The sequence below is a fragment of the Bacillus rossius genome, chromosome 12, assembly GCF_032445375.1.
Source record: "Bacillus rossius redtenbacheri isolate Brsri chromosome 12, Brsri_v3, whole genome shotgun sequence".
NCBI lineage: Eukaryota > Metazoa > Arthropoda > Insecta > Phasmatodea > Bacillidae > Bacillus > Bacillus rossius.
The window spans coordinates 1,177,784-1,205,455 of NC_086339.1; the positions used below are offsets into that span (position 1 = coordinate 1,177,784).

Genomic DNA, 27,672 nt, shown 5'->3' on the forward strand with positions numbered 1-27,672 from the left:
TACACTTTTTGTGCGACTGCGTACTTTGGCTCTAAATTTGAGTGCCTCAAGTAAGGCCTCACTCTCTCAGCTCTACCCTAATAATGACCAGTGGCTGATCCAGGATTTTGGTTTGGGAGGGGCTTGACCCAGCTGAGGCTAGGCTTTATCAAGGCAAACACTAAAACAATAGTGGACCCAGATGCTTTTGGAGGGGGCTTGAGCCCCTTAGCCCCCCTTCTGGATCCGCTACTGATAATGACTTAGTTCTTTTTGTTTTTGAGTTACGTCATTTTTCCCTCAAAGAAGAATACCTTCTGCTCTTGTGTATCAGGTTGTGGGTTTATTGTTTCAAATTCAAATAACTCCTTACAATTATAATTCAAAACCACTTTGCTACAATATTTTACAAGTTCTGTATTTTGGCATTGGAACACTTTAGTGATTATCATAAGTTTTTAGTCACCATTCTATTGCCCTTCTCAAATTTTGTAGTACCTATGCATGATATTAATACATTGCACTATTCAGCAGTATTTGAGATTCAGACTTACTTAGCTAATAAATAAAAATATATTTTTCTAAATTTTCTAATTTACCTCACACACATTCAACAATGATAAAAAGTATATTATACTTGAAGCAACTACATTACTAATACATTTTTAAATAATTTAATATTTGGCTGCCCTTTGCACTGCCATTATGCCTTTACATGAATATAACACACACTACATGCTTGAGCAATAACAAAATTACTTCAAAACACTGAAAGTGTGCTTAAAATTTAAGTATATTTGTGCTGATACATTAAGCATATCTTAAAAAATGATTATCTTGAGTTTAGGGCAGAATAATCACAATTAATATTTGATGAAAATGTCCCAGAACAATAAAGAATTAAACAAAAACATCAAATTTTACATTGTAACAAAAATGTTTCTAGTTAACAGTGAGACTAAATCTATTGTACCATTAAAATGTTGGTGTTCTTGGTTTGTTAATCAGAACACACAAGGCAAGAATTGTCACTCTAAATGGACGTTTGTTTAACAATATTGGAAAGAATGAAGATTCCAATGGTTTGGCTTAACAAGATGAAAATTGTAGGTACATATCGATTGTGGGAATATACAACACAGTCTTAGCAGTTCTAGTTAACAAGGATTACCTGAGATAGCAAGGATCATGTTTACAGAAACAGTTACGAAGTCGTCCTCTGATCAATAAATGCAGAGAAACACAGCTAATATTCATTGCATCAAGTAAAAAAGGGCCCAATATGAGTATTGATAATACCTACATCAAATATCTATATATTTGTAATTCTACTTACGTTCCAAGAAAAAAGTTTCAAGCACTAGATTATCTAATGATTGTACCAAACAACAAGAGGCTGATGCTTATTTAAACACTCACAACTACTTCACAATATATATATTTTTTAAATAATCTATACCAGATGTAAAACATGAATTAAGATTAAATTTCTTCCTTATTGTTTACAATAATGACCACATAATAAAATTGTTTTAAGTAACTGCAGAGTTCACTGGAGATTACTAAGTTTGATACCTCAGTACCTCAGTTGTTAGTACTTAATAAGAACAAAACAATTATAAATTACATTCATGTCCCTATTATAGGCCTCTTAATTAAAACAAGAAATAAGCTTTACAAAATGGCTTCACTACATAAAGGATTTGAAAAATTAAATAGCAAAAATCAAATAAATGCAAGTTATCAAATAAAAAAAGTTTATAATGCAAAATCTCATTATAAATGTATAATTTTTTACTACAATACAAAAGCAATATTAGAAGCATACCAAAAAATGGCAAAAAAAAATAAAAAAAAATGCATTACCTAAAATAAAATAATATGCAAAGTAAAAAAAAATCAAATTGTAAAATAAAAAAAGATAATATGCATAAATATTAATGGAAATTTATTTTGCCATGAAACTCTTAAAACACTCTTAAAACCTCCAGAATACTATCCAGAAATGTCAAAAGATGATAAAAACCACAACCATATTCTCAAGGAACATGACAAACACCAACATTTACATCCAACATTATATTTCCTTCAAGTTTACGTCCATAAGTGAAACGGCAAAGTGCAAGGTCTTTACTCAACATCAAGACACCGTCGCCTGAGCAGAAGCGACAGTTGCAACATCAAACATACAATTCCCATGTCTGCGGTGTGGACTACAGCGAGAAATCAATACGTCCACCGCGAGACGACGAGGCATCTCCTTCCTGCAACACACACAACCAGGTCTCACTCGAGTCACTGCAGGCAACACGACAGCACTGTTTGCTGATGGTGTGACGGTACGGGGGGAGACGGCAAGCAAAGATCTACGTGCGTATTAAGTGAAGAAATCTCAAACAAAGTTTGGAGCTTTAAAGGGTGAGATTTGGTTCGTTATATGAAAACAATAAATTTAATTTTACTTTATAAACAAATTGACTTGTCAATTAATGAACAGTGAGAGCAGTGGAGGATACAGGAATTTTTTTCGGAAGGAATGTATTTAAAAAAAAAAAGACATTACTATTGACTCTTGACACGCTGACATATGGGCGTACAGTAGAAGCCATAAGGAGCGTGGCTTCTCCAACATTTGATATCACAGGCGTTGTGACAGTTCACCTTGCATCACACTGACTTCACTGATATTTTGAAAATTTTTTCACAAGTTTGGGAAGAAAAAAAAACAGGGGTAATATATCCCCCCTATCCGCCCCTTGAAACCGTTAATGAGTTATGCATACGTAACAGCTGGCACTACTTATACCTAAGCAGAATAAATGACTATATGAATATAATATTAATAAAAAACTTAAACAAAAAAAAAAACCAGATATCAGGGAAAAGGCAGCATGTTGACATGTTTTTACACATAAGTGAACAATGCTTGGGTTTGAAGAAAGATTGGCATACATGAATTCAAGGCATACTTATCAGCTGAAAATTTTAAACCACGTCTTCAACTTTAGCACAGTGTACCATATGATGTATTTACACTGTATTTAGGCTACACAATAGTTATAGGTATGTAATTATCTGTTGTTACAATAATGTTTGAAGTGCTTATGGGAAGCTGTGCCAGTAGCCAAGTCTGGTGTGGCTAGCGTTGCGGAGCGTGCCCGTACAGTCGGACTCTGTGCCTTGCTGAGGCCAGTGTGGGTACAAGACGTGTGGGTATAAGACGCACTGTGGGAAGGTGGGTTGGGTCCACGCCCAAGACTGCACTCGGAACGAGCCATGCTCTCGTTGGCAGTTACCTGTAGCGGTGGACAACACTGAACGTTCACAAGTCCCACCTGCATTCTCCCAACTTTCTGACCAGCACGACTCTGCACCCCTGCCTCACCTGTGACGACCATCGCGTCCCAGCCGCCCACGGCTCTAGGGGCGCTTCATGAACGGAGTGAGGATGTCCATCGGCAAGGGGAAGATGATAGTCGAGTTCTTCTCTGCGGAGATGGTGTTCAGAGTTTGCAAGTAACGGAGCTGGAAAAAAAAAAATATTTTTATGCATTTGTGAGTATATATTCATATAATTTCATTTTCTGACCTTTTCTTTAAAGACTGTATTTTTTTTTTAATTGTTATAAAAGAGAAACATTTAGTAAATTACCCCTCACAACTTTTCATTTAATAAGATAGTTACCCTAAATTATATTTTCAATATTATTTCAATTTTAATTTCACAGTTCCTCCATGAATGTTATTGCAATGGAGTTCCACTGTATCCATGTATATAAATATCAAAATTTAACATGTAAGCTTGTGGTTCTGAAAATATTGCATATATTTTGATTTTCTTCAGAGTAGCTCGCAAACCTGTGATAGAAAATTCCCTTCCAGATTTTGAAATACGTTCTCCCTGACCACTTTAGTAAGTCACCAAAAACTATAAATAATTCAAATTCACAACTTGTATGCATACTACTCCTAACTATTGCAAGAGTCAACTATTTTATCGCACTGATATATTTGATTACAATGAAGCCTGGTAAAAGTGCTAATATGCTTACGAGCAAAAAGGAATCGAGAATAAACCTTTCGTAAGACCTAGACAAGGGTTGGAAAAAAGGGAAGGAAGGATTTGTACGTGGAACAGGTACAACTCGAAATAAATCTCTACTGAAATTGTAATTTTTTTTAGTTAAAAAAAATTCTCGAGACATTTCCCTGATGCTAGCCGCCATGCAAGGACGGTGTGAGATAGTGGCACCTGCAGGGCAGCCGGACTCTCGGCCATGACGTCAGACGCCTCCTTGAGCGCCCTGGAGGCCTTCATCTCGCCCTCGGCCGCTATGACCTTGGCCCGGGCCTCGCGGGCAGCCTCCGCCTCCGCCGCCATCGCTCTCTGCAGCTGGACCGGCAGGCGGACGTCCTTGCTGCACACACGCCACCACACACGCCACCACGTGGCACAACGGCCGTGCCACACCGCTGGTCCCTGTCACCTTCCCTCACCAACAATCAAAGAAATCCCAATCACTTTTCAAATAAAATATTCGTTATTTCAACCAATGAGCAAACCCTAACCACAAAGTGTTCAAGCGAAAATACCTAGTTTCAATGTCGGGTTTACTTCACTATAGAGTAACATTTATAACAGTCTCCTCAAATAGTGCCAAATATAAAATTGACGCACTTGCACATTGCTTTAAATTTTATATAGTTTAAAAGAAATAACTAAGCTAACACTGTGTTTCTGAACTTTCATTTTTTTTTCTCTCTTGCATTTCCGAATTTTCAAACACTATTTTAAAATGGCCAGTATATTTTTTTCCCCACTTTTCCAATGTTTCCCTGACATGTATCTCGCTGCACAGTTGTAACAGACACTCGAGGAGGAACGATGTCTCCAGAGTCCAGACTGAGAGCAGCTCCGAGCCACACGGTACCAACCCAGTGCTCGTGAAGAAGTCGAGCCAGGAGCGGGGATCAAACCACCATCCTCACTCACCACGTGAGTGGAACACCACTAACAACTACCTCGCTCCAGTTTTTTTTTTTTTACTCGGGTTAAACATTTCGCTGGCAGTGAGGTCATTAGTGAGGACAGCCTCAACGACACAGTTCGAGGAAACTGCGGAAGGTCGCTGCCAAGGCTGCAGCAGTGGTTCTCAAAGTGACAATGCACAGCCTAAACCGATGAACCTTGAGATTAGAAATTTGAAGAAAATATTCCTTGCGTGCACTAAGAAAAGATTTTTCTAAAATTAATCCCCAAAGCAGGTTAAGCACATTAAAAATCAAAATTTCCTGTTTTTTTTTAAAAGTATATTACATACTACAGACTTGAAACCCAGCAGTGATGTTCCTTATATTACATGGTCATCAACAGAGGGGAGTTTAGCCTGGACAACGCTGGGTATTTCAGATATATTCTCAGCTCAAAGCCCAAAACATTCAGTGAAATGTCACTTTCACCTCCAAAATACAACTACTATAGCGTGAAACTGAGGTAACTCACATTTCAACTCTCTCCACCTTGACGCCCCACGGATCCGTAGCTTCGTCCAAGGAAGACTGCATTGTGTGGGAGATAGCTTCTCGTTCCGACAGTATTTCAGAAAGGTTACGTGTCCCAAGAACATTGCGCAAAGTCGTTGCTGCCAAAAGACGAGTGGAGTGGCTGAAATAATACAAGCAAATGTTTAGAGATCAAGTGATTTTTAATACCAAATGTTGCACTAAAATTCCTATAACGAAAGAAGGAAACAAATAGAAAAATCAGCTCAGCAAAACATGTTATTCACAAATGCTTTTACATGCAAGCCATTTTCCTATAATTTTGCTGTTATAATTATTATTTTCTCACAGAAACCCTAAATAATTTAAATTGAAAGTGTCAGGCAACATTACATTTATCTCAGCACTATTGAAAATAAGATGTGTATCACAAAGCAAGCATTAAGATGGCCACCGGCATGGACTGCCAAACTGCGCATACAACAAAATATACAATTATATATAATTTTTTTTCATTTACCACTATCATGAAAGTTGTTGTGTTCGAACTGTCAGCGATGTCGATACCGACAGTTTGTTTCACCGACTCGCGGGCGACTTCAGAGCCGAACAAGCCGTGCCTCCGTCCAGGGACTCACGCCTGGCGGGCCCCGTACCGACCATTTTAATTATAATTTTCTTTTTTGTTTGGGTTTCTGCGAAAAAATATGTACTTTAAACGGAAAGCAGAAGAATTAAATGGCAACTTTCACACAGTTTAAAGTACTGGTCAATACATTTTGCTTTTGATTTCAACTGAGTTTTCATGATTTCTTATGAGTAAAACCTTCAAAGTTTTTATCGACTACTATGACGCATATGACATTGATCATTAGCATTATAAAACTAACCCTTAAGATAAATTAGCAAAACCATAGTATATATTTAAGAAACAGGTTGGTTTAAAATAGAAATGGTTAAATTTTTTTTTTCTCCACATATTGTCGGAGGTTCTGCCCCACAAAAGACAAACAGCCCAGAGCCACACGCGAAGAGCAAACGGGAGCAGGAAGCATCGCCGGCATGCACGCGGACACGGGAAGCAGAGTAACTGGAGGAGTACCTGTAGTTATTGACCTTGACAACGGCACCTAATGGCTCACTGACTCTGTAGTAGACTACGGCGTCCACGGTCACAGTGACCGAGTCCTTGGTGAGCACCTGCATGCACACGACACATCGGGAACACACGTGCGCCACCGCGACAAGCACATGCTGACACCGCGTCACGATGGAACTGAAATGGTTGCCCCCACCCTCCAGCGTCCCCACGCTCGTTTCCTCCCAGCGGCGGACTCCACTGTGCAGTTCTGCTGTGCTCCCGTGTTGCTATCAGTCGAGGGCTCTTTCTGCAAATACCACGCTATGTTGTTCCGTCACTAATACTTTCAACAGATATTTACCAAGTGTAATATACAATGATTACTAAAAGTCACCCAAGTGTTTTTACTTGTTATCACCTGCACGCCTTGTTATGCAGTCATGTCACACTCAGTAAATAACTCTTGAAAACATTTGCTAATGCATAACAGGTATATTTACAGAAATAGCCCTTAACTAATAGTAACGATGAGGAAATGAAATTTAAAAAAAAAATTCAATATGGCACGTGAGACCGCACCTTAATTACAGATGAAGGATTGAATCTTATTACTACTGAATACGTGGACAGACATGTGGCAGTTTTTTTTTTTACTTCACACTGCACGAGATGAAAAATGAGTGATATACTACAGTAATTACCACATCTTCGCCTCCTTCACATCTGATTATCTGGTCCTACTCCAAAAGCAAGGCCAGGTTAAAAATAAGTATATGGAATTTATTTTTTATTTTTTTAATATTTCAGAATTTAATAGCTAATTATGAATCTTATCAGTACATACTGTTGACTTGTTAGATTTTGATATTGTAACAATGATTTCTAGAACATTAATTTGGGTTAAGTTTATTTTTACTGTATCAATTTCCTTAATTTTTTTAATTTGATTATTCACAATGCTAACAATTATTGTTATTCTTCAAGGAAATCAACTTTGTAATACATTAGCAGTTTTTGCAGTGTGATTTTTTTAATTTTCTAAGATGTCTATTGAAAAAAAAATTTCAATTTCATAAAATTATCTTTAACACCATAAAATATTCCCGTTTAGTAAAATATTTTTCAGAATGTAGTAAGTTATTTTCTAGCAACAAGCAATTAAAAATGGACTTGGCAATTTTGGCTGCTTGCTAGAATCTAGGCACACTACCATCTTTAAGATATTGGGAACATGCAGTTCAAAGAAGAGGGAAACTCAGCATGATAACCACTGTGGCCTAATAAATACAACAAAAATAACAAAGAAAATAAACTCACAACATTTGAGTTCCATCATGACAAATAAGAAATAACATACTTAATAAGACTGTACCAAATTGTAATAATAATAACAACAATAATGGTTTTAAAAACTGCTACTTAAAAAAAAAAAAAAATAACGTGCGTCCGTGCTACACATACCTGGAAATGAAAAGTGTACACACTACATACAAGTGGAGAGCGGAATTTGAAAACGAAAGAAACGAAATGAACGGTAAGGACTGGCGGGTTTCACCTGTAATCTTCGACATTATTGGTGGCCATGATGGGGCTGTTAACGCGATAAAACACCACCGCGTCCACATTCACAGTGACAGAGTCCCTGGATAACACCTGCAAGTACAGTGGCCTGCCAGGCTAGCGACAGCATGAAATAACACACAACGCTTGAAGCACACCGAACACAGATGAGCACTAGAACAACAACCATTACACTGACAGTAAGACACGTACAGTAATACCTCAACTTACGTGATAGGTGGGACCGAGCTATAACCACCAAGTCGAATGCACAAAAGTCGGGAACAATTTTAAATATATATACAGTAAACTCCCTATTATCCGCACATGCTACGAAAAAATACAGCACATACGTAAATCTGTATTTTATTACAAGTGAGCCAATTTGAACTCTACTGACAAGTGTATTGGGTTCAGTATACAGTAAAACGCCACAGGCCTTCTCGGAACTCACTCAGTAGGCTGGCATGCGTTGCTATTTTTGTCTCTGTCGCACTTTGTTTCTAGTCGTATGGTTGAGTACTTTAATGTTTACATTACTGAAATGTATTGTATGTTAATTATTCAGTCAAATACTACAATTTTAGCAACATTTAAAATTTTTTACTGTTAATTGTAACTTTTACTGTACATAAAGTTTTAGATTTTTAAGTTGAAATTAATGTTTCCTTTTTTGTTCCCCACTTTCGGCTCTTTTGCGGATTATCCGCGATTTTCACTATCCGCGGTGGCCCTGCCACTTAATTTCGCGGATAATTGGGAGTGTATTGTACATACAAATTATGTTAACTTGGGACTGGAAACTTAAGAAAACAATAATTTATAAAAAAAATTGTAATAAAATCTTAGCTAATACAGCAAATTATATCATTATTAATTGCAAAAATATAACCGGCGTTATTTTGTCGTCGAAGGCTTCATAAAATCTAAGAAAGTCGTCTGTAGGATCCAAGATTTTTTCCTTCTCATGCAAAATTTTTGCCTAGCATGCTAATAATTTTTTCTTCTTCTTCTTGTTTTCAAGCAGAAATGCGCTCTTCATTGGAGTCTATGTTTTCCGAACTTTGTAACCCTTTTTTAATTGAATCGGGGCCTTCCGTCAATTTTGCAACCAACGAGGCGATTAAAAATCGCGTAAGACGTGGTATCGTAAGTCGAGGTATTACTGTACATAAAATCTCTGTACATCAAAATGTGTGCATAAAGAGCCTTTTCTGAGATCAACAATTGGAAATTTAAAGTTTTTAAATTTTTGGCGTGTGAACTCGTAATGATGTACAAATAGCTACTTTTCAAAAGGAACTTTAGTACATTACGTAACATGTAGGTGCTTCACTAATAAGTTAAATTAAATTTTAAATGTTCAGAGCTTACTGCATACGAGTGGTTAGACCGCTTCCTCCCGCGAAGTCAGTCCGGCTTCTATCCCACCAAGGTCTAGCCTGGACATTTCACATGAAGGAGCTGATGGATTTAGGGTTTCTCTCAGGGTGTTCTCCCCTCCCCTCCTCCCGCAACGCACCACGTCTCGGCTCCATCCCATCGTATCATCCCTCGTGGTGTATCTAATGACCTCACAAGGCCTTCATCCATATACAGGGGCACGAACAACAGTACAAAACAGTCCAGCATTTAACCTCAAGTGATTTTGGAAAACTGTAATCAGGAATACCGAGCCGGGATTCCAACCCAAGTGGGTCCAGTGTGTTACCACTGCATAATCTAGGTCCACGTGTCAAACTGAGGAAATGTGACGTATCTGTATTTAACTGCAACATCTCTATAAACAACTAGATAACAAACATAACCAGAATCTGCCCACTACACATTCAGTATAACATATAGTAAACACATTTGAATACTAACTTTGTATTAGGTACAATTGTCTAAGTTCAAACATAGTCCTGAATGTATGCATGCAGGAAAATAAATTGCTCAGAACTGTACACAGTATTCTAAATGTGCAGCAATAGAAAAAGAGAGACAACTTCTTTTGAGTGAACAGTTATTATAGTGATTGCAGTAGTTAGTTCAACATTTTGTACTCCAAATGGATCTCAGTGGCTTTATTCAGCATTAAGAAACAAACACTAGCATGTCTGTTGTCTGAGTGTACAGTTCTGAGTAGTACCTGCAGGAACTGAAACAGTTATCTGACAATTTTGAACATTAAGAAGATATGTTACAAATACCAACTCAAAAATTTAAGGGAATTTTTTATGTGATAATAATATTTACAGCATGTATTTTGCACTCCTGTTAAAAAAAAAAAACAATAATTTTAATTATATTATCCTTAAACTGATTAATTTTAGCCCTCAAAATGCTATTCATATTTTCTTATAGAATCTAGACAAGAATGTGTGACAATTCAAAACCTACTCCGGCTAGAAAGTTTGCAGAAAAAAAAACAACAAAATAATAATATTATTTTCAATAAATAAACATTAAGTTTTATGTTATCAATGAAAAATTAATACAAATTTAAAATAAGTATCGAAAGTGGGATCGAACCTAAGTGGCTGCATCATATGCTTTAACCGCTTTCCCACATTTTATTAATACTTTCAAGAGCAAGTTACGGGTATACAAGTTGTGCCTCATTATATTTTTTGGGGTTTTATCTTTTGCAGGGTGGATTGCTATTGGTAAGTACTTTACTCTCGCAAAGGGAGGTCATAATCAGTGACCCGAAGTTCACTACCTCTCCTTGTCAATCGCACAAACAAAACAAAACACTGAAAAGTTATAATTTCGTCAGATGAGCCTTAGCCGGACACAATTGTGACTTGTTACAACTGGATAGTAATTAATTAAAAACTATAATCTCATACATTTAAAAACAATATTTATACACACTGAAAAAATTTGATACAATAAACTATGTAACAATTCCTTTAATCATTTACGAGCTAAGTGGACCACAGAAAATTAAGACTGTTTAATTTGTTGTTCATTGCCTGCCAGTATAGTACTTTAAATTCTACTAAAATGGTCACAGATACTTGCACTGCTCAAAAACAATACCAAACTTTATTTTCAGTATGATATCTGGAGAAAGTATTCAAGGAGAATGTCTAAGATTTTTAAACTACATTAACCTACACAAACATTGTGATGGCTTAGCAACTTCAATGTTTGCGCAGTGTTACGTGATGCCACGCTGATCCAATGAAGGAACGCTTTATTTTAATAATACAGCTGTCTTACGAAAACATAATTACACCGAATTGCCCCGCTGGTCTGAGAACATCGCATTTGCACAACTTCTCCTGGCAGGCCCAAGAAACAACGAACATTATCGCCCATGCACACACGTTTGACTGGAAATCATCACATCAACAGAAACAACCCTCCAGCTGGTTGCAGCGACAAGTGCGAGACACTGACCTCTTGAGGCGGCACGTCGAAGGAGACGGTGCGGAGGTCCACCTTGCAGTACGTGTCGATGCACGGCAGCACGAAGAATATGCCCGGGCCACGAGCCCCGCCCTTGCGCAGGCGTCCCAGGCGGAATATCACGGCCCTTTCGTACTCTTGCACCACCTGGCATCGCCCAGCAAACCACGTGAGAGAACACCATGCAATCTAGTCTCAGTACAAGCACTGAAAATACATTCCCTGCACTTGATTTACATAAACTAATACGTAAATCCTTCTGTACATTTACTTATTTACAAAAACTTATTTCATGTTTCTTGCCTGTCAAAATCGTAACAAATTTGAGAATTTTGAAATGCCAGATAAAATTAATTAATATTTTTCTGAAATAAATTCAAAACATTTCTTGAAGTAGCCAGTGGCATTGCAGTTAAACCTAAAAATTTTCAGTTCTGCAATAAATTAAATTCTCCTTATTTGTACAACCCAAAAACGTTAAAAATGTAACTTTGGCAGCTAATTATGCAAAAAGTATGCGCTGTACATATTTTTCATTACGTGAAAGTTAAACAATTGAAAAAGTCTAAAAGTTTATCTGTAATTACTGTAAATATAAAATCTTGACCTGAAATGGGAGGCACCCCCTTAAAGTGGCAGTTACAAATTTCAACATCTTCTAATTGTAAAACTATGCATTTTTTTATTTTAAATGTGAGCTCAAGGGGTCTATCTAGTCAGGGATAAACCTAACTCTGTTAGTGGGCTGGAATGGTAAGTGTGACGCTCACTGGTGATTCTAGCGCGCAATGCTCTGAGCTGGCGTGCAGTTTTCTCGTTGTGCAAAAGACAACTGTGAGATCTGAGCGGTGACAAAAATATTTTATGGCAGAGAAGTGAAAAAGAAGATGTAATGCAAGTCCCTTGAGTGCTTTCAAGAATCTGTACCGGATATTTCATGCCTACAAAATTATTCTGAAATCACAAGTTTTAACCGTTTTCATCCTTTAAAAATTACAGTTTAAAAACCAAATACGGAAAAAGAAATACTTATCTGCCCTCAGAGTATTCTTAAATGCTTTTCATAGACAGCACTCTGATATCGTGAGCAGTTTTTAAAAACAGTTGTTTTTTTCTGAAGCACTGCAAACTGTACGTGTGCCTAGGTAGGCAAGGCCCTTAATCACGTCAATGCTACAATTCATTACTAAATATATATTTAAAATGAAAGTATAGTTCACCATTCTGTGGTTATGAAATATAAATGAATACATAGTACATAACATATAATTTCTACCCTACATTTTTTTATAAATGGAAATTAACTCTACAATATCATAAGTGTTGGTATGTACCTTCTATCACTTACACTATCATAATTCAGAAAACAAATTCTTGTAATCACAAGCTGTATGTAAGCCCTACACAAGTTTCTATAACTGGATCGTTGTACTGAATGGTTCAAATACTATTTTATGGTGCTATACATACATCCCCTACAGGAAGTGTGAATTCATAGGCCTAGTTTTTTTTTAACAAGGAAGGGTGAAAAATAAAGATTCTAATTCATAAGTAGGTTTGATTAATGAAATTTACAAAAGGTAAATTTTTTTTTCATGTTTATATATTTCTGGACATGCTCATATGACTTTGGTTTGCTATAATAACAAGATTTAAAATATTATCTTGAAGTCATAAGTATTGCAAATTACATAAACACACTGTAACAATACAATGCAAATTATAAATGTATATTTTTTTTAATATCAAATTTCAAGCAACAGGAAATTATTACTAAATATGCCGGCAGTAGTTGCAGAAAAAAAAATTGTAACATTTAATCAAGTTCGAATAACAAATTGTTTATTTGTAAACACTCAATTTAAAAAAAAAAAAATTGAGTGTTAAATTATTAGTGTGATAAGTATCCGATAACATAGCATGTCAGAAAGTCAATTAATTGTAAAATATTTCGGTCAAACTGATTCCACTATCAGCCTGCCAGGAACTGGCAGCTGTGAGAGTGCGGAGCGTGCCCTCGGCACATCACAGTGAATGTCGTGTGCTCCTACCTTGAAGCAGACACAGAGCGAGAACGGAAACGTCATGATCAGCAGCAGTATGGAGCCGAGAGTGGCGACAATCTCCACGCACCCCATTGGCTCTGGTTCCGCTGCAACATTTCCGTTGCTCGCTTTACCGTTTGATGATCCCAGCATCAACACTGGTACTTCAACTGTTTTCATGCATGCAAAATATGGTACATGTAATGCAAAGTTAGGTCTACAGTATTTTCAGCAACACATTTATGCAACACATTTTATAACAAAGCAGAAATACAGAAATATAATTCTGTGCCTTGGAGGTAAAAGACACTATGGCCATTTATGAATTCGAGTTAGCACAATTAAAACATCAAATGATTATCTTTCAAATAGTATTTTTATCTAATAATAATAATACCAAGAATTAATGCGGTAAGTTCATTAAGCAATTCCTATTACTAAGGAAGAAATTTGAAACAAATCAAAAACTTGCTTTCCTGAAAAATTACACTTACCTCTGGGCAAATTAATAATGCACCACATAATATTCAAGCCAATGCATACCAGACAAAGTATTCATGCTAAGAATTACATTCTTAAAGAACAATCATTTTCGACAGTAAACACAAATGTTGCTATTAAATGATCAAACTATAAAAATATACAAGAAAACTAGCAAAACATTATTTTAAAATTAAAATTTTTATAATGTACAGATAAAATATAAAAGTAATTATAAGAGACATTAAAACCATATGGTGCCCATTGAGTATTATTCTACAATAACAATAAAATATATATATATTTTTTGCTGTATGGAACTATAATATTACCTGTTGTATCACTATCACTTGGGAAAAAAAATTTTTGTTTAAAACTTTTAAGACCGTTGGAGTGGCGTCGCCGCAGACGCACTCTCCTCCTCTACCGGTTCCCCCACCCTGCACTTAACTATTCCCCTCATGTGATCGAAATTTTCGTAATGCTTGAAAATTGTGGACCCCTCATCAAAGAAGTTTCACTTGAAAATTTTGACATAAATAACTAAATTGATTGAAATTGTACACAAAGAATCCAAAACACAAAGTTAACAGACTTTGATGATTCTTTTGAGTGGCAATTCAACATAGAGTCCAGAAGAGGAGCTGAGTTCGAATCCTGGGCCAACCATCTCCAATTTAAGATTACCTGAAACTGCCACACTGGGATGATAACTTGGCCACAGCTAGTTTACTCAACATCCTGAGCTGACGTCACGTTGTACCAGATAATAATGACATCATTGTCGAGAGAACGTAGCGGTGATGTCACGAAAGCTGGGGAAAGCTGGGAGCTAGGTTGAACAGAGGAAGGAGGGATCATGAGTGGAAGATTCAGAGGGAATGGAGACGGACAGAGAGGGGAAGACAGGTATTCCTTGTGAAGACCGGGCGAGAGTGGAACGAGCTTGAGGGGAGGACACTGGATGTGGGAGGAGGGAAGGACTTACGAAGGAGGCTCCAGAAGGGGAAGGAGTGAGGGTAGTTAAGGGGTGGGAACTCCTTGCCACCGGGCGGATGCCCAATTGCAGGTGTAATATTATTATCATTACGGGCAGAAATGGTCCTGCAATGTCTCCCAGGAAGGGACCACCGAGCCTGTCTGAACTCACGGAAGACGACGGAGCCCTCGAAGCCGCCCGACTCTGTCCGCCTGCAGTCGAAGTCCATCGGCGCTTCGAGGCGGAGGACACGCGACACGCGGTTGGAGTTCCCGCGACCCGCGAGGCGGCGAGCAGCGCCCCTGGCGGCGGGACCCAGTACCTCGCGCCTCTGTCGGCCGAGCGCGGCACTAACTTCTCCCGACCGCCTGCAGCTCGCTCGGTCCAACACAGCGTGCACTTACGTCAGCGCTTTAACTTTGATTACACATGCAAAGAATCAATAGAAGTATAAAATAATAAAATAACTGGCGTGATATAAGTACTGTTTGTAAAGTATGAATAAAATAATCGAGATAAATTTTAATCAACAATGATATTCAGTAAATATGCTGGAATGCTTATTCTGATTCATTAACTTTCATTATATATTAAATAATAATTAAATCATGTTCGCAGGCTTCCAAGGCCATCAGTAGGTAACTGCTCCCTGATGAAGGCGACTGCAATGTCGACCGAAACGTCGGTGAATTATTCGCCTAGGACACGGCTACAACCCAGAAGCCAAGCTACTTCAGACAATAATGAAATAGTTCATAATTTGCAATGCAAATAAATTATACGTACGGGAACTTAACCTCGTGTAAATTTGGACCATTTTGTGTTCTCGTATCTCAGTTTTTTTCCCGACTAAATAATTTTTTCGTTAACAGTGAAATTCATCTCACTGGTTGATGTTTGTTATTTTCCAACGCATTGCGAAAGCGGCGGACGGATAGCGAAACTTGCGTCTCTTGCGGGTTCAGATCCGTTTCCTTTTTTTTACGTTTCCGCGTTATTGCGTAACGGGCCCCGCGGGGAAGTCCGTCTCGTGCGCCACTTCCGTCGCGACTACGTCACGTGTGTGTCGAACGTTACTGGATATTCAAACATCCGCACCGCGATTTTTTTTTTTTTTCCTAACCTAACTAAAACTAAGTGTATTTTGGAGGGGTCCGGGTTAGGGAGGGACCTAGGTGCGTCTCAGGCCGAAGCCTATACGCCTAGTCATGCTGGGATTAGCCATGCAAGGAGAGGGTCGCATGCATCATGTGCTAGGAGGGGATTGGCCAGCCATGGCAGCGATTGGCGCCATGACTAACTCCCCTCACTCTTAAATCTAGACTATAACTAGAGATAGGTTGGGCCCAGGTAAAACCTGCATAGACACAGGGAAAACCCTGGGCACATTCATGCGGGATGCAAATTGGCATGCATTACGTGTAGGAGTTTACAGGAGACAGAGGATGGTCTGGATGAAGTGTTGGACAGAGTAGAAAAGAGTCTACCATGCGGGGGTTGGGAACTTGGACTCGTAGTCCGCTTTGCTTTTTATCCAGGACTGGATTTAGTGACCAGGGACGCAAGCGCCCCTGGTGGTGAGTGGTTGCACTGACCACTCACTCCGCCGCCAGTCAGCACCTAAAAAACTAAGAAACTAAAACAGAAAAAAGATAAATGACTTACAAACTAGGCATTTCGTTACGAAATATGCAAACACCCAACTCAGGGATGGACGTGCAGTGCTTAAGATAAAACTAAAATAAGAACTAAAAATATATATATATTTTTTTAATTTTTTTTTATTTTTTATTTTTTTTAGATTTTTTATTATTATTTTAGAAATATATATTTTTGATGACTATTACTTAGTATCTAGGGCTTATTACTAATTTACAAATCTCTAATATCTACTACTATACTACTAGTTATATATAGAGGAACTGTCGGTGTATAAAGTTACAGGTGAATTAAGTCAAGACCTATTCGCATTCTGGCATGGTTGCAAGCTTGTAATTCAAAATCCCATGTCTTTCAGAAACACAACCGGCACTGGAGGTGAAGCCTGCCAGGCGGGCCATGCCCATCGTACATAGGGAGTCAGCCCTAACACAACAGGCAGTGAACTCCCGGGAGCCGAACCTACACCTGCGTGCTTCGGACCATTTTGAATAAGCAAATTATTCGTTAATGTCTATAATTTAAGTTTCAACTCGCGGGAGACTGATTGGCCGATCGCTCAGCCAGCCACAGCACACTACGGAGGTCTGTGAGCCAAGATTGAATTTGGCATTTTATATTTTCCATGCAACTCTGGATCTTGTTCGCCCAGTGATGAAATATATGGGTTTCTGCTTATGGCACATTTATCATAGAATTTTTGCGCAGTTCGGAAATAATAATGTTTTAAAAGTTCGAGTTTGAGCTCTCTGTGCATAGCCCTTACGGGGCAATACACAGGCGCATCTGTCGCAATACGAATACTCTTATTCTGAATTCTCTGTAGCTTGATTAAGTGAGATTCCGCTGCTGTTGCCCACACCGGCGCTGCATACGTGATTATTGGTTTTATTAGTGCGTTATAAATTATTATTCCGTTTTTAACAGAGCTACCTAAACGTCTGCTCATGACGGGGTAGAGGGCCATGAGCCTAGTGAAAGCTGTTTTTCTTTTCGCCTCTATGTGATCGCGCCATAGTAGTTTCCTATCCATGTGTACGCCTAAATATTTAACCACATTTTTGTGAGGAATTTGCTCATTGAAAAGTGTTAGTCGTGGTCTATCTTCAAGTGGCGGGAGATGTTTACGCGTAAAAACTATAGCTTCTGATTTAGTAGGGTTTACCCTAATTCGCCATTTTGTGCACCACTGTTCTATTGAATTTAACGCGGTTTGTAATCTGTCTGCTGCGAGTTCTAGAATACTAGATCTGCTAAACAATACCGTATCGTCCGCGTAGCAGCCAAACTGAACTGATCGGTGTGCGGGCTTAGGCATATCGTGGATATAAATATTGAATAAAACCGGCCCCAAGATGCTGCCTTGTGGGACTCCTGCTTTAATTATTTTTAAATCGGACTGTGCTCCTTCTGTCGTGACTCTAAACGATCTATTTTCTAAATACGAGGCCAGTAATTTAATATAACAATCGGGGAAGCCAGTTTTATATAATTTATAAATTAAGCCTTCATGAAGTACTCTATCAAAGGCTTTTTCTATGTCCAAAAACGCTGCGAGATTATAGCTATTCTGATTGAACGCAGTTATTATTTGTTCTGTCATACGGACCAGTTGATGCGTTGTTGAATGCGCGCTGCGAAAACCAAATTGTTCGTCCGGCAGTACGTCATTTTCTTTAATGTGAGTATTTAGTCGCTGTAGAATTTGCACCGCGCTATCGTGATGGCGGGCGAGCAGCGCCGAGACGTACCTGCGGAGGCGACAGGGCGCGACACGTGCTGCCAACTTGTGCGGCGAGGTCGACTAGGTTGGCGACACTGCCGCTACCCGCCCCGACGAGTCGCCGCTTTCACGCGAGCCGGTCCGACCACTGTCCCAACCTGGTTCACTTCACAATCCCTGAGCAGGGTATACGTATACTTCAACATATATACAGACATACATGTAATATATATATAAGAAGAAAAATATATACCATTCCTTAAAATCGGCATCCGGGGCATTGCAGTGGTCGTCATAATTTATAATGTCATACGACTGTGTGGTAATCACTTTCTATGTTCCACTATTTGTGTGTGGTTTGATGTCTGGCTTATCCCTTCATATTTACCTGTACTACATCACTGGCAAAAAGACAATTCGATTACAACGGAAGAAGAACCGCCAAGAAACTCACGTGGGAACATTTCATTGCGACGGAGGTTCGCTTCAACGAACAAATATTAGCAAATATATTGCCTTTCATTACCATGTGCGGTACGCATATGTAGAACAAGTTGTCAGCAGACACCGTGTTATTCTCACAGAATTGTTTAGTGGTTATTCATCTCAGTCTCGATTTTTTATTTCTTATAAATAAGGTTTATAAGATAATTATTTTTCGTTCCATCATCACATGACACACATTGCATTAATTCGTTGCTCAAGAGAATAATACGACATAAAAATTGTTGTAAGACATTTAATATTACCTAATTAATTTTTAATTAATTTGTGTCCGGACCCTAGGATTAGTTTAGAAAAGGATATATGACCCTCGGAAAGAGTAAAGACGGTCGTCACTGCACTAGACAATTTCCCTGAGTTTTCCCATTCCTCCCTGTGTAACAAAATATTCTGTTTCATTAACCTACCTTATAACATAAATACATCAGACTACAAAAAACTTATCAAAACGCTTTCAACCACACATAAAATGTCCAAACGACCAAAAACGCCTTTCTGGCGCGTTATGCAATTTGCTGTTACCATTCCCATCGTGACATGCTATCAACAATGCACTATAGCCGTTGCAATTGCGACGAAGGAAACATTAACAATGCAAAATTTGTTGCCATGGGGATTTTCAAGCAAAAACTGGAATTTTGTTCTTTAAAGCCCCTGAACCCCCTCCCCCCTTTTATGAGATTAATTAAAAAAAAAGGAGTTATTTTATTTCTTTTAAAGAATATATTTACAATATTTCATCATCGTAAGATGTTTCTTCATACAAACTTTACCACCTCGTTTCTCTCCCTTAAGAGGGATGGATTTTTTAAAAAAATCCCTCGTTACTGCAGTCCTGGGACTCAAGGAATATTTCCTCCGAGTTTCAAATCTCTAGGTCCACCGGTTCAGACTGTGCTTGTCTGCCAGTCAGTAACGTGATTATCGGGCATAGGTCCACGTTTCCGCAGCCAAATATGTTACTATCTCTAATACTTGGGACAAACTCAAATTTGTCTAATTTCTGGCTAAACGGGCAACCCCCAAGGCCAAAATCCAAGTAGTGTAGTGAAGTGAAGTGAAGTGAAGTGAGGTGAAGTAAGTCAGCCATGTCTCGCGCGGGGTCGTGTACTGCAGCATGTCGGCGCCGGAGACGGAGATAAAGCTCGCAGCTGGGATCGACGTCTGGAAATAGCAACAAAGAGTTTACACGCGATCCCTCCTCGCATCTCGCAGACCATAAACCTCGACCCCCTTCCCCCCGGACACAAACCTCAGCAGAAGACAGATGGACGCACGCGGTCACCAACTGGCGATACCAGGACTACACGGTGTGAAAAGGGAATAAAAAAGAGCGGGAGAGGGCCAAACATTAGCGCATATTTTGAATTTTGTAGTTAGAAAGGCAATTTGTGGTTGGTTCGCGCAATATAAATCCAGGTTCTAGCAAACTGCGTGCTTTTCCAACCCCACCCCCGTTCTCTGTCGCTTGGCGACCTCCATGCACTGCTCCGAGTGGATGGAAAAAAATTGTGTTTTTGACTGTTGTGCGGGATATAAAAAGGGGGGGGGGTCGAGAGAGGGAGAGAGAGAGAGAGAGAGAGAGAGAGAGAGAGAGAGAGAGAGAGAGAGAGAGATAAAAAGCGACGTTTAAAAGCTACAGTATATTCACAGGTCACTAGCTGGGGAAGGTGCCAGCATTCTTGGCATGTGATTTATTGGTGTTTTGGACCGAACTACAATTAGAACACAATCTACCTTTGCCCGCATCCACGCCATCTAGGTTCTAGAGGCACTATCCACAGGGATAAAAAAACTATGTTTTTGCAAATACACAGCAGTTTAATTGACAATGTAAACCGTAGTTCTGTGTTTCAAAAAACCACTTATTTTTTGAGCCAAGCAAAACAGGCAGGGATAAAACGTCTTATAGTCACTAAGCACATGCATATGTTTTTTTTTCTTCGTTGATTTTTTACAGGTTCGTTTTAATTTAGATCTGGCCACTCCTTCAGTTAAATCTTCAGACACATCTGTACCTCAGCCCGAATTTGAATTCAGAATATATTTCACTGAAGCTGGTTTGTGTCTTGTTGGTTTCTGCACTGTATCAGAACGTGGCACTGCAAAAATTCTAATTTCGTGGAAATTTGTTGTTGCAGTCTCGCGGAGCCTGAAGCAAACATGGAGCTTTAAAAATAATTGCCTTTTTGGCTTGCAGTGACGAAGCTTGCAGCAATTAATTTTCCTCCCCAAGCATAACACATGCACAGCGACAGGGAGAGCCATGGCGTAGAAGCCGGACCTCCGCTGATGTCACAAGGACAAACAGGCAGCATTCAGCCAGTTGCTGTCTCTCTAAAGGAGCGACTACACGGGTAGAGTAAGCGGGGTAGCAACTAGGGCGAGTAAGGGAAGTCACGCTACTATCCTCGTGTACTTGGGAGAGTGGGGCAGCCCGGATACTTCACCTGTGTGGAAGGGTGTAGCAGGACCGCAACTAGAGTCTCTGGCACCCACACCAATAAAGCGGGGGGTTCGGGGGCCCTCCCACGGAAAAATGGTGCTATTTAAGCATTTTCCATACCTAAATTGTAAAAGTTTCTGTGCTACTGTAACTTCCACGCATGAACCCACTACGTCCATAAAGTAGTCCGTATAATTACTAGACTTGTTCATTAAATATGTTGAGACGTTATATTGTAAATCAGATTAGACATTCCTGGCATGCAAGTTAAAAAACTTTTTACCAGTTACCAGTTGTAGTAGGAATTACAATGCAAGCGATTTCGGCGCCCCCGCACAGCTTTGTGCCCGGGGCGTATGCCCCGCTTGCCCCCCCCCACCCCCTTAGTTGCGGTCCTGGGATGTAGTCTAGTAGATGATGCAGCTCTATTTACTCAAGAAGATGAGCAGGTACAAACATAATAAACTATTAAATTTTTATAATTGTAAAGCGAAAATTAATGTGTGTGGAACATTAACGGTGAACATCACATACTACCTATATTTTCTCCCTTCTAGTAACTTAAGAATATTGCAACAATGTAATTGCACAATTTTTCAAACATTTTCTTAGAGCACGACGACGAAAACGATTGCAAGTTGCACGATGCAAGTCACTTCTGTACTGAACTGAACCATCCCATTTTGGAAATGTGTGTGTGTGGACACAGCTACTCCACCATGTATAGGATAGAGATTGCGTGTAATCGCTCCTTCAGCCTGTATATTAACAGACGGCCATGGGCAGAGCAAGTCGGCCCGTCGACGGGTGGAGTGCATTCGCCCCAACACAAAACACACGACTGTCAAGAAAACACCCCCGCGCCATCTCTCGCCACCCTCAAGTGAACACGGAGCTCCCCCCACCCCATTCACAAACTTGAACGACGTGGCTTAGGGCGGAAGGGAATCCTTTTCACAGGCGAGAGAGCCAAACGCCCAATCGTGCATCTTCGGTTTTTTTTGTTCATTGTAAATAAATATGGCGGTGTTGATAAAAGGATACTAATGGTCAATTAGGTTAGGTTAGCTACATTATAAATACTTCAAAACATTGTGTACAGTTGATTTGGTTAGGATAGCTACATAAAAGATACGGAGAAAAAAAAGCACGAACTTCGAGTTTTGGCTCTCTCGTCTGTGAAAAAAGGCTTCAGATTTTTATTAAGAAATATTTCGTGAGATAATAGGGGCAATTAAGTATAAATTATTCAACTGTGAAAACCCAGAAAAAACAATTGGGCGAAAATGTTACTAATAATAAATACCTCACTTTTTATGAATGACAGACAACAGAGGTGGCTCAAGGCAACTGCCTAGGGCCCTACGCCAGCCCCTTTAATTACTGATGCACCTGTGGTATCACAGTTTGTTAAGATAAATTAGCAAAACCTCTCAGAAATTTAAGTTCCAGATTGGCTTCAAATCACTGTTTAAAAGAATTTATATTTATATTTTCTGGGGATGACTCCTTAACCCACCAGAATGGCCACTCTCCAGACTATCACGGCTCGCCAAGTCTAGGGCTGCACTGACTGCAGCATGTATCTGGAGATGAAATAAATTTAATTTGTAAAATTGCTTTTAAAACTCAAGTTATTAATATTTACTAAAAAATAAAATTTATTAAAATGTAACTAAGTAAATTATTTCAAATTTTTACATCTTTTCACAATTTTTTCTATAATAATATTACTGAATTTAAAGATAGTGACCAAAATTCAAAATGGCGGAATCTGTGTGCATCAAATAAATTTATTGTCATCATATATAAGAACAAGCATGCAAAATTTCAGCTCTCTAGTTCAGGCGGAAGTGGTTTGAATTTAACTTGCAAGATTTGACACAAACAAACATGTTAAATTAAATAAAAACTTGTAATTAGTTACAGAACAAAAAAATACAATAACTATCTCTAATCGTCGAACATCCAAAGAAGTTTTCCTGGACAAAAATAATGACATGAAAATGCAATATCCAACATGGCTGATGGTGCCTACGTGTATTTTTTGTTTTGACAGAAACAAGGCTGATGCAAGGGCGATGCCAGCACATGTATCAGGAGGTGTACCTCCACGAGCTAGGTGGTGAGCATTAGTCGTCCATAGTCATGAAGCACTTTAAGCAGTAATACTATAATATTACTATTTTATCATTGAAAAGTGTGCATCAAAGTTTAATCCACATATTTTGGGTGATTTCATAGACCATCCATAACAAGTTTTTAAGATATGTATAGCAGTGTGAAAATGCCCATTTTGGCCATGTGAATTAAAGGGCTCAAAATATGGAAGACGAAGAAGAAGAAGAACCTTAATTGTCGTATCCCCGAGCGGACTGGATACCTCTTCTTCTGAGTGGGTAGGTAAGAGAGTGAAAGGCAATTACCTAACTACTGCTCACAGAAATATTCTTGCTGTTTATTTCACTTAATACGAATGAGGCATACATCTGGCTACATTCGAATACAAGTTACTCTACAGCACGATTACAACTCTTGTCTTAGACAGTCTTACAACTTGTAGTACAGATTACTGGTACAGGGTGGTCCCCTGTGTCTTTCGTGGACTCTACATACTAACTGACGTCCCTGAACCAAAGAAGCCCCCCTGCAGCTTGTGAGTCACTATATATCTGTTTCTGCTACGTCTCAGGCCAATTGTTCCTTCTGGAAACTTTCATTTACAGAGTCTGACACAGAACCTTCCATGGTTACACAAAAGCTTACAGAACGTTTTGTTTTTCTACTGCGTGCTGGGGTCGCCAAATTGCCCCGTCCAAGTAAACTACCGAATCATCTTATTTGCACTGAAATCACTCTGTTGTCCACCTGTACTAACAGACTGTTTACATACCATTGAGCCATAGCTGCTCTGTTCTTCTTGTTTCCCGTGTTACTAGCATTTAAAAAAAATATTAATTATTATACATGTTTGGCAGCTCACAACATACCTAATGTCTTAAAAATAGGCAAATCGCAATAGTCTGTATATTTTCCTTAATTACATCAATTTAAAACATCCTAATGCCCAATTTTTAGGTAGGCAGACCCGTTAAGAAAATGTTGAGTTTACTCAATAATTTTGTGAGCCGCAGTTTTCTAAAGAGTTTCTTTTTGAATAAGACAGCCATTCAAAAACAAAACTAAGTTAAATGTTTCATTTTTTAAAAGACCTATATACATACTTAAATTTTTAAATTGTTGAAGCATTTTTTTTTTAAATATTTCACACAAAAAAAATTACCAATATAAATTTTCATCACTAGAGAAAAACGTTTAATTGCATATACTTACCAGATTAATTTTATTTAGCAAATATATTTTCTACTAGATAGTTGTAAGATGCCTAAGGTTAAAAAATGATGAATATAACAAACAATTTAATTTAATATATGCAATATATTTATTAAAAATTTAATTTCTTTTAATTTGGTGTAAATGAAAATTATTTCTGATAATGACAACAAAATATTTAGCAAGAAAATTTGTTTTTAATGAATAACTTCTTGAAAAACTACATTGTGTGTGAATTGTCTCTGGTCATTCAATTATCTTTAATCAATTATAACGACATACGTAATCAAAATTGATTTTCAGCGATAAATTAAATATTTACTTACTTTGCAAAGTTGATAAATCAAATTCGAAAAGTATAAGAATGATTAAAAGCTCACAAATAAAAAAAAAAGAAGCTTTTCTTTAACTTCACGTGCAATATTTTGGTGACAGATTCAAATACATATAAAACACATGAAAGTGTTGCTGTGTGTGAACAGCGAGTGTGGCTACCTGCAGAGTGCTGGTCTCAGACCCCTGGTGGGCGACTTCCCGCCACACGCTGGCATTCTGCAGGCAGGTGCTATATCACAGCGTTACACAACCATTAAGTCAGTCATGAGAGTAACTATACATACGATGATGATGCCATTAAACAAACTGCTTCTACATACAATATTTCCATACTTTTTTTTAAATTTTTTTACTTACTTTCTTGAGTATTCACCTCAAAAATATATCACATTGCATCTAAGACATTTGTATACTAAGCTCATTTGTATACTAGGTTTTTGCTGACTGTATTTACTGTGTTCATCTATGCTGTAACCTTTTTTTCAAATTCCTTCCACGGAATTCTGTGTGCTGTCTATGCATTTAACATTTGACATGATATGATTGGCTTGTTTTCTGTGTGATTGTATATTCATTTTTCTTGTCCACTCTTGAGGTTTGCCTATGACATAGTGTACGCCAGAATGGCATATATATAAAAAAAAATGTTTCAAATCATTCTTCTTTACTACAAGAATCATTCCCAAAATGTATACATGGTTCAAACCCTCTTGCGAAATCAAAACATTAAGGATTGTTTAAGGATCCCTTTACCACTATGAAGAGGTAGAAAATTATTTGTAATACATATCACACATTACCCCAAGAAAATAATATTACATACATAGTTAAGGCACAAAAAATAATTTTGTTGTTAGGTTCAATCCTTACTTAAAAGCCCCTATTGTCCAGAATTATGTCTGGAACACATATGTAACCCAAGCATAGTGTGTGTCTGAAATTTATAGTCCTAAAATTAAATTTTATAACTAAATTCATTTACTTTATAACTTCAAAGTAAGACAGTAAAAAACACATTTTTCATTTAAATGTGAGATGCTAATCATGAAAAACATATTCAAAACTTTTTTTTATAGATAAAATCTAATCACATAGCCCTAAATTCGCAAACTGCACTGTGCATGCATTGTTTGCTGTCAAGGATCCAAATGAACTTAAAAAATCCACATTTTTCCATTTTCTGCACACATGAACCAAGGTATAGGCTATTAATGGTCTGTAAAATTAACCTTCTGTTAATTGAAACGTTAATGTTATTTCTGTACAAATTTTCTTATTATAAGAATTTAAAAAAAGGTAATGGTTTCTTAGCCACTAATAATATCCATTTATCTACTGCTGGATTCACAAGCGTTACGACACAAATCTCTTAACATGCTGTATACACATGCATTCTGGTAGTAAAGTGATATAAAATACAGAGTACTACAAGCAACCTAATTTTTACTGACAATTTCTACAAAAATTAGTAAAACCTGAATAAGTCACACATGATCACTGGTACACAATAGCAATAACAATCAAGATTCTTCACTGCAAAAAAAAATGCATATCAAAACTACATGGGAAGTTAGGATCTCAACCAAAGTTACAATCATGCTTCGGGAAACATGCAGGAATGAATTACATTTCAAAAATAAAAACCAAAGATTACACCAGAGTATTTTTATTATTTTTTTTTATTTTTAAATGATCATAATACACTTACTATTTACAGTGTGTGAGGGAGAATTTGTATTTCCCTCTTTTTCGTCTCCCTGATCAGCCATGTTTGCTTCTGTCTCCGTGAGACTGCAACAACATAATTCCCACAAAATTAGAATTTTGGCAATGCCACGTACTGATACTGTATACAAACCAGCTTCAGTGAAATGGGTTCTGGGTTCAAATTCGGGTTGAGGTACAGGTGCGTGCAAAATTGAACTGAACGAGTAGCAGATCGATATAGAACCGAACCTGAATATAATCATCGAAACTGGAAAACAGTAAACGTACACATGTGCTTAGTGACTAGAAAATGTTTTATCATTAGCACAAACCTGAGCTCGGGGATTTGGGCACGTATCCTATCAAAAGGTTAGCAACAACAAAACTTCACAACTTTTACTCAGAACTAGCATTTTTTATTAAATATGGCCATATAAAATTGTATTGCCAATCAACATTACGGATTAAATGACTAATGAAAAAGTCAATAAGTACGCAGAACCCAAATATCCAAACGTTCGAGCCCGGTTCAGCACACCTTTCGTTCATGTTATAATAAAATTATCATAAAACACCGCACCTGGCCTTCCTCTTCATGCCACATGAAATACATTTTCAAACATTATAATAAATACTTACTTAATATTATTCTTGATATAACATGTCAACAATACTCCACCCTAAACACATTTCTTATTCTTCTTTTTTATATACATACATGATATAAATTGAAAACCTTGTTCTTCAGTAGGCGGGTATAATCTACTACTAATACTTAACTTCTAAAAAGTCATTTGCGTGGTTTATATATCTATGTACAAGAAATCGTTGTAGTTTTTTATAGTGAGGTCGTTAGTAATAAAAGTATTTTTGAGTCTCCGCGTGTATATTATTTTTCAGTGTGGCATTCTGAAATCCAGGACAGCCGGAATGAAATCG

At 37.9% G+C, this 27,672-nt stretch overlaps 1 protein-coding gene across 5 annotated transcripts; it reads right to left on the minus strand.

The window, feature by feature from the left end:
* Window positions 1–300: 300 nt before the first annotated feature.
* On the minus strand, window positions 301–27,635 carry LOC134537328 (band 7 protein AGAP004871-like). Of its 5 annotated transcripts, none has more exons than XM_063377646.1 (9): window positions 27,373–27,635; window positions 26,735–26,817; window positions 13,573–13,673; window positions 11,513–11,668; window positions 8,118–8,215; window positions 5,483–5,644; window positions 4,232–4,397; window positions 3,365–3,504; window positions 301–2,243 (listed from the first exon to the last, which is right to left on the minus strand). In XM_063377646.1, the coding sequence occupies exons 2-8, from the start codon at window positions 26,793–26,795 to the stop codon at window positions 3,400–3,402; spliced, it is 849 nt and encodes a 282-aa protein (XP_063233716.1). In that variant the 5' UTR covers window positions 26,796–26,817; window positions 27,373–27,635; the 3' UTR covers window positions 301–2,243; window positions 3,365–3,399. The 5 variants fall into 5 exon arrangements, with proteins under 5 accessions (XP_063233716.1, XP_063233715.1, XP_063233719.1 ...); XM_063377645.1 differs by lacking the exon at window positions 8,118–8,215 and adding an exon at window positions 6,584–6,681 and having other exon boundaries at window positions 27,373–27,629; XM_063377649.1 differs by lacking the exons at window positions 8,118–8,215; window positions 26,735–26,817; window positions 27,373–27,635 and adding exons at window positions 6,584–6,681; window positions 18,436–18,454.
* Window positions 27,636–27,672: the final 37 nt, after the last annotated feature.

Bases quoted from the DNA above. Each gene is read 5' to 3' on its own strand.
- LOC134537328 (XM_063377646.1), bottom strand. From the start codon at position 26,795: ATGGCTGATCAGGGAGACGAAAAAGAGGGAAATACAAATTCTCCCTCA. The intron at 11,669-13,572 runs GTAGGAGCACAC...GGGCGATGCCAG, and splicing joins CGCTCTGTGTCTGCTTCAAG to GTGGTGCAAGAGTACGAAAG. The intron at 8,216-11,512 runs GTCAGTGTCTCG...CTGTACTTGCAG, and splicing joins TCGACGTGCCGCCTCAAGAG to GTGTTATCCAGGGACTCTGT.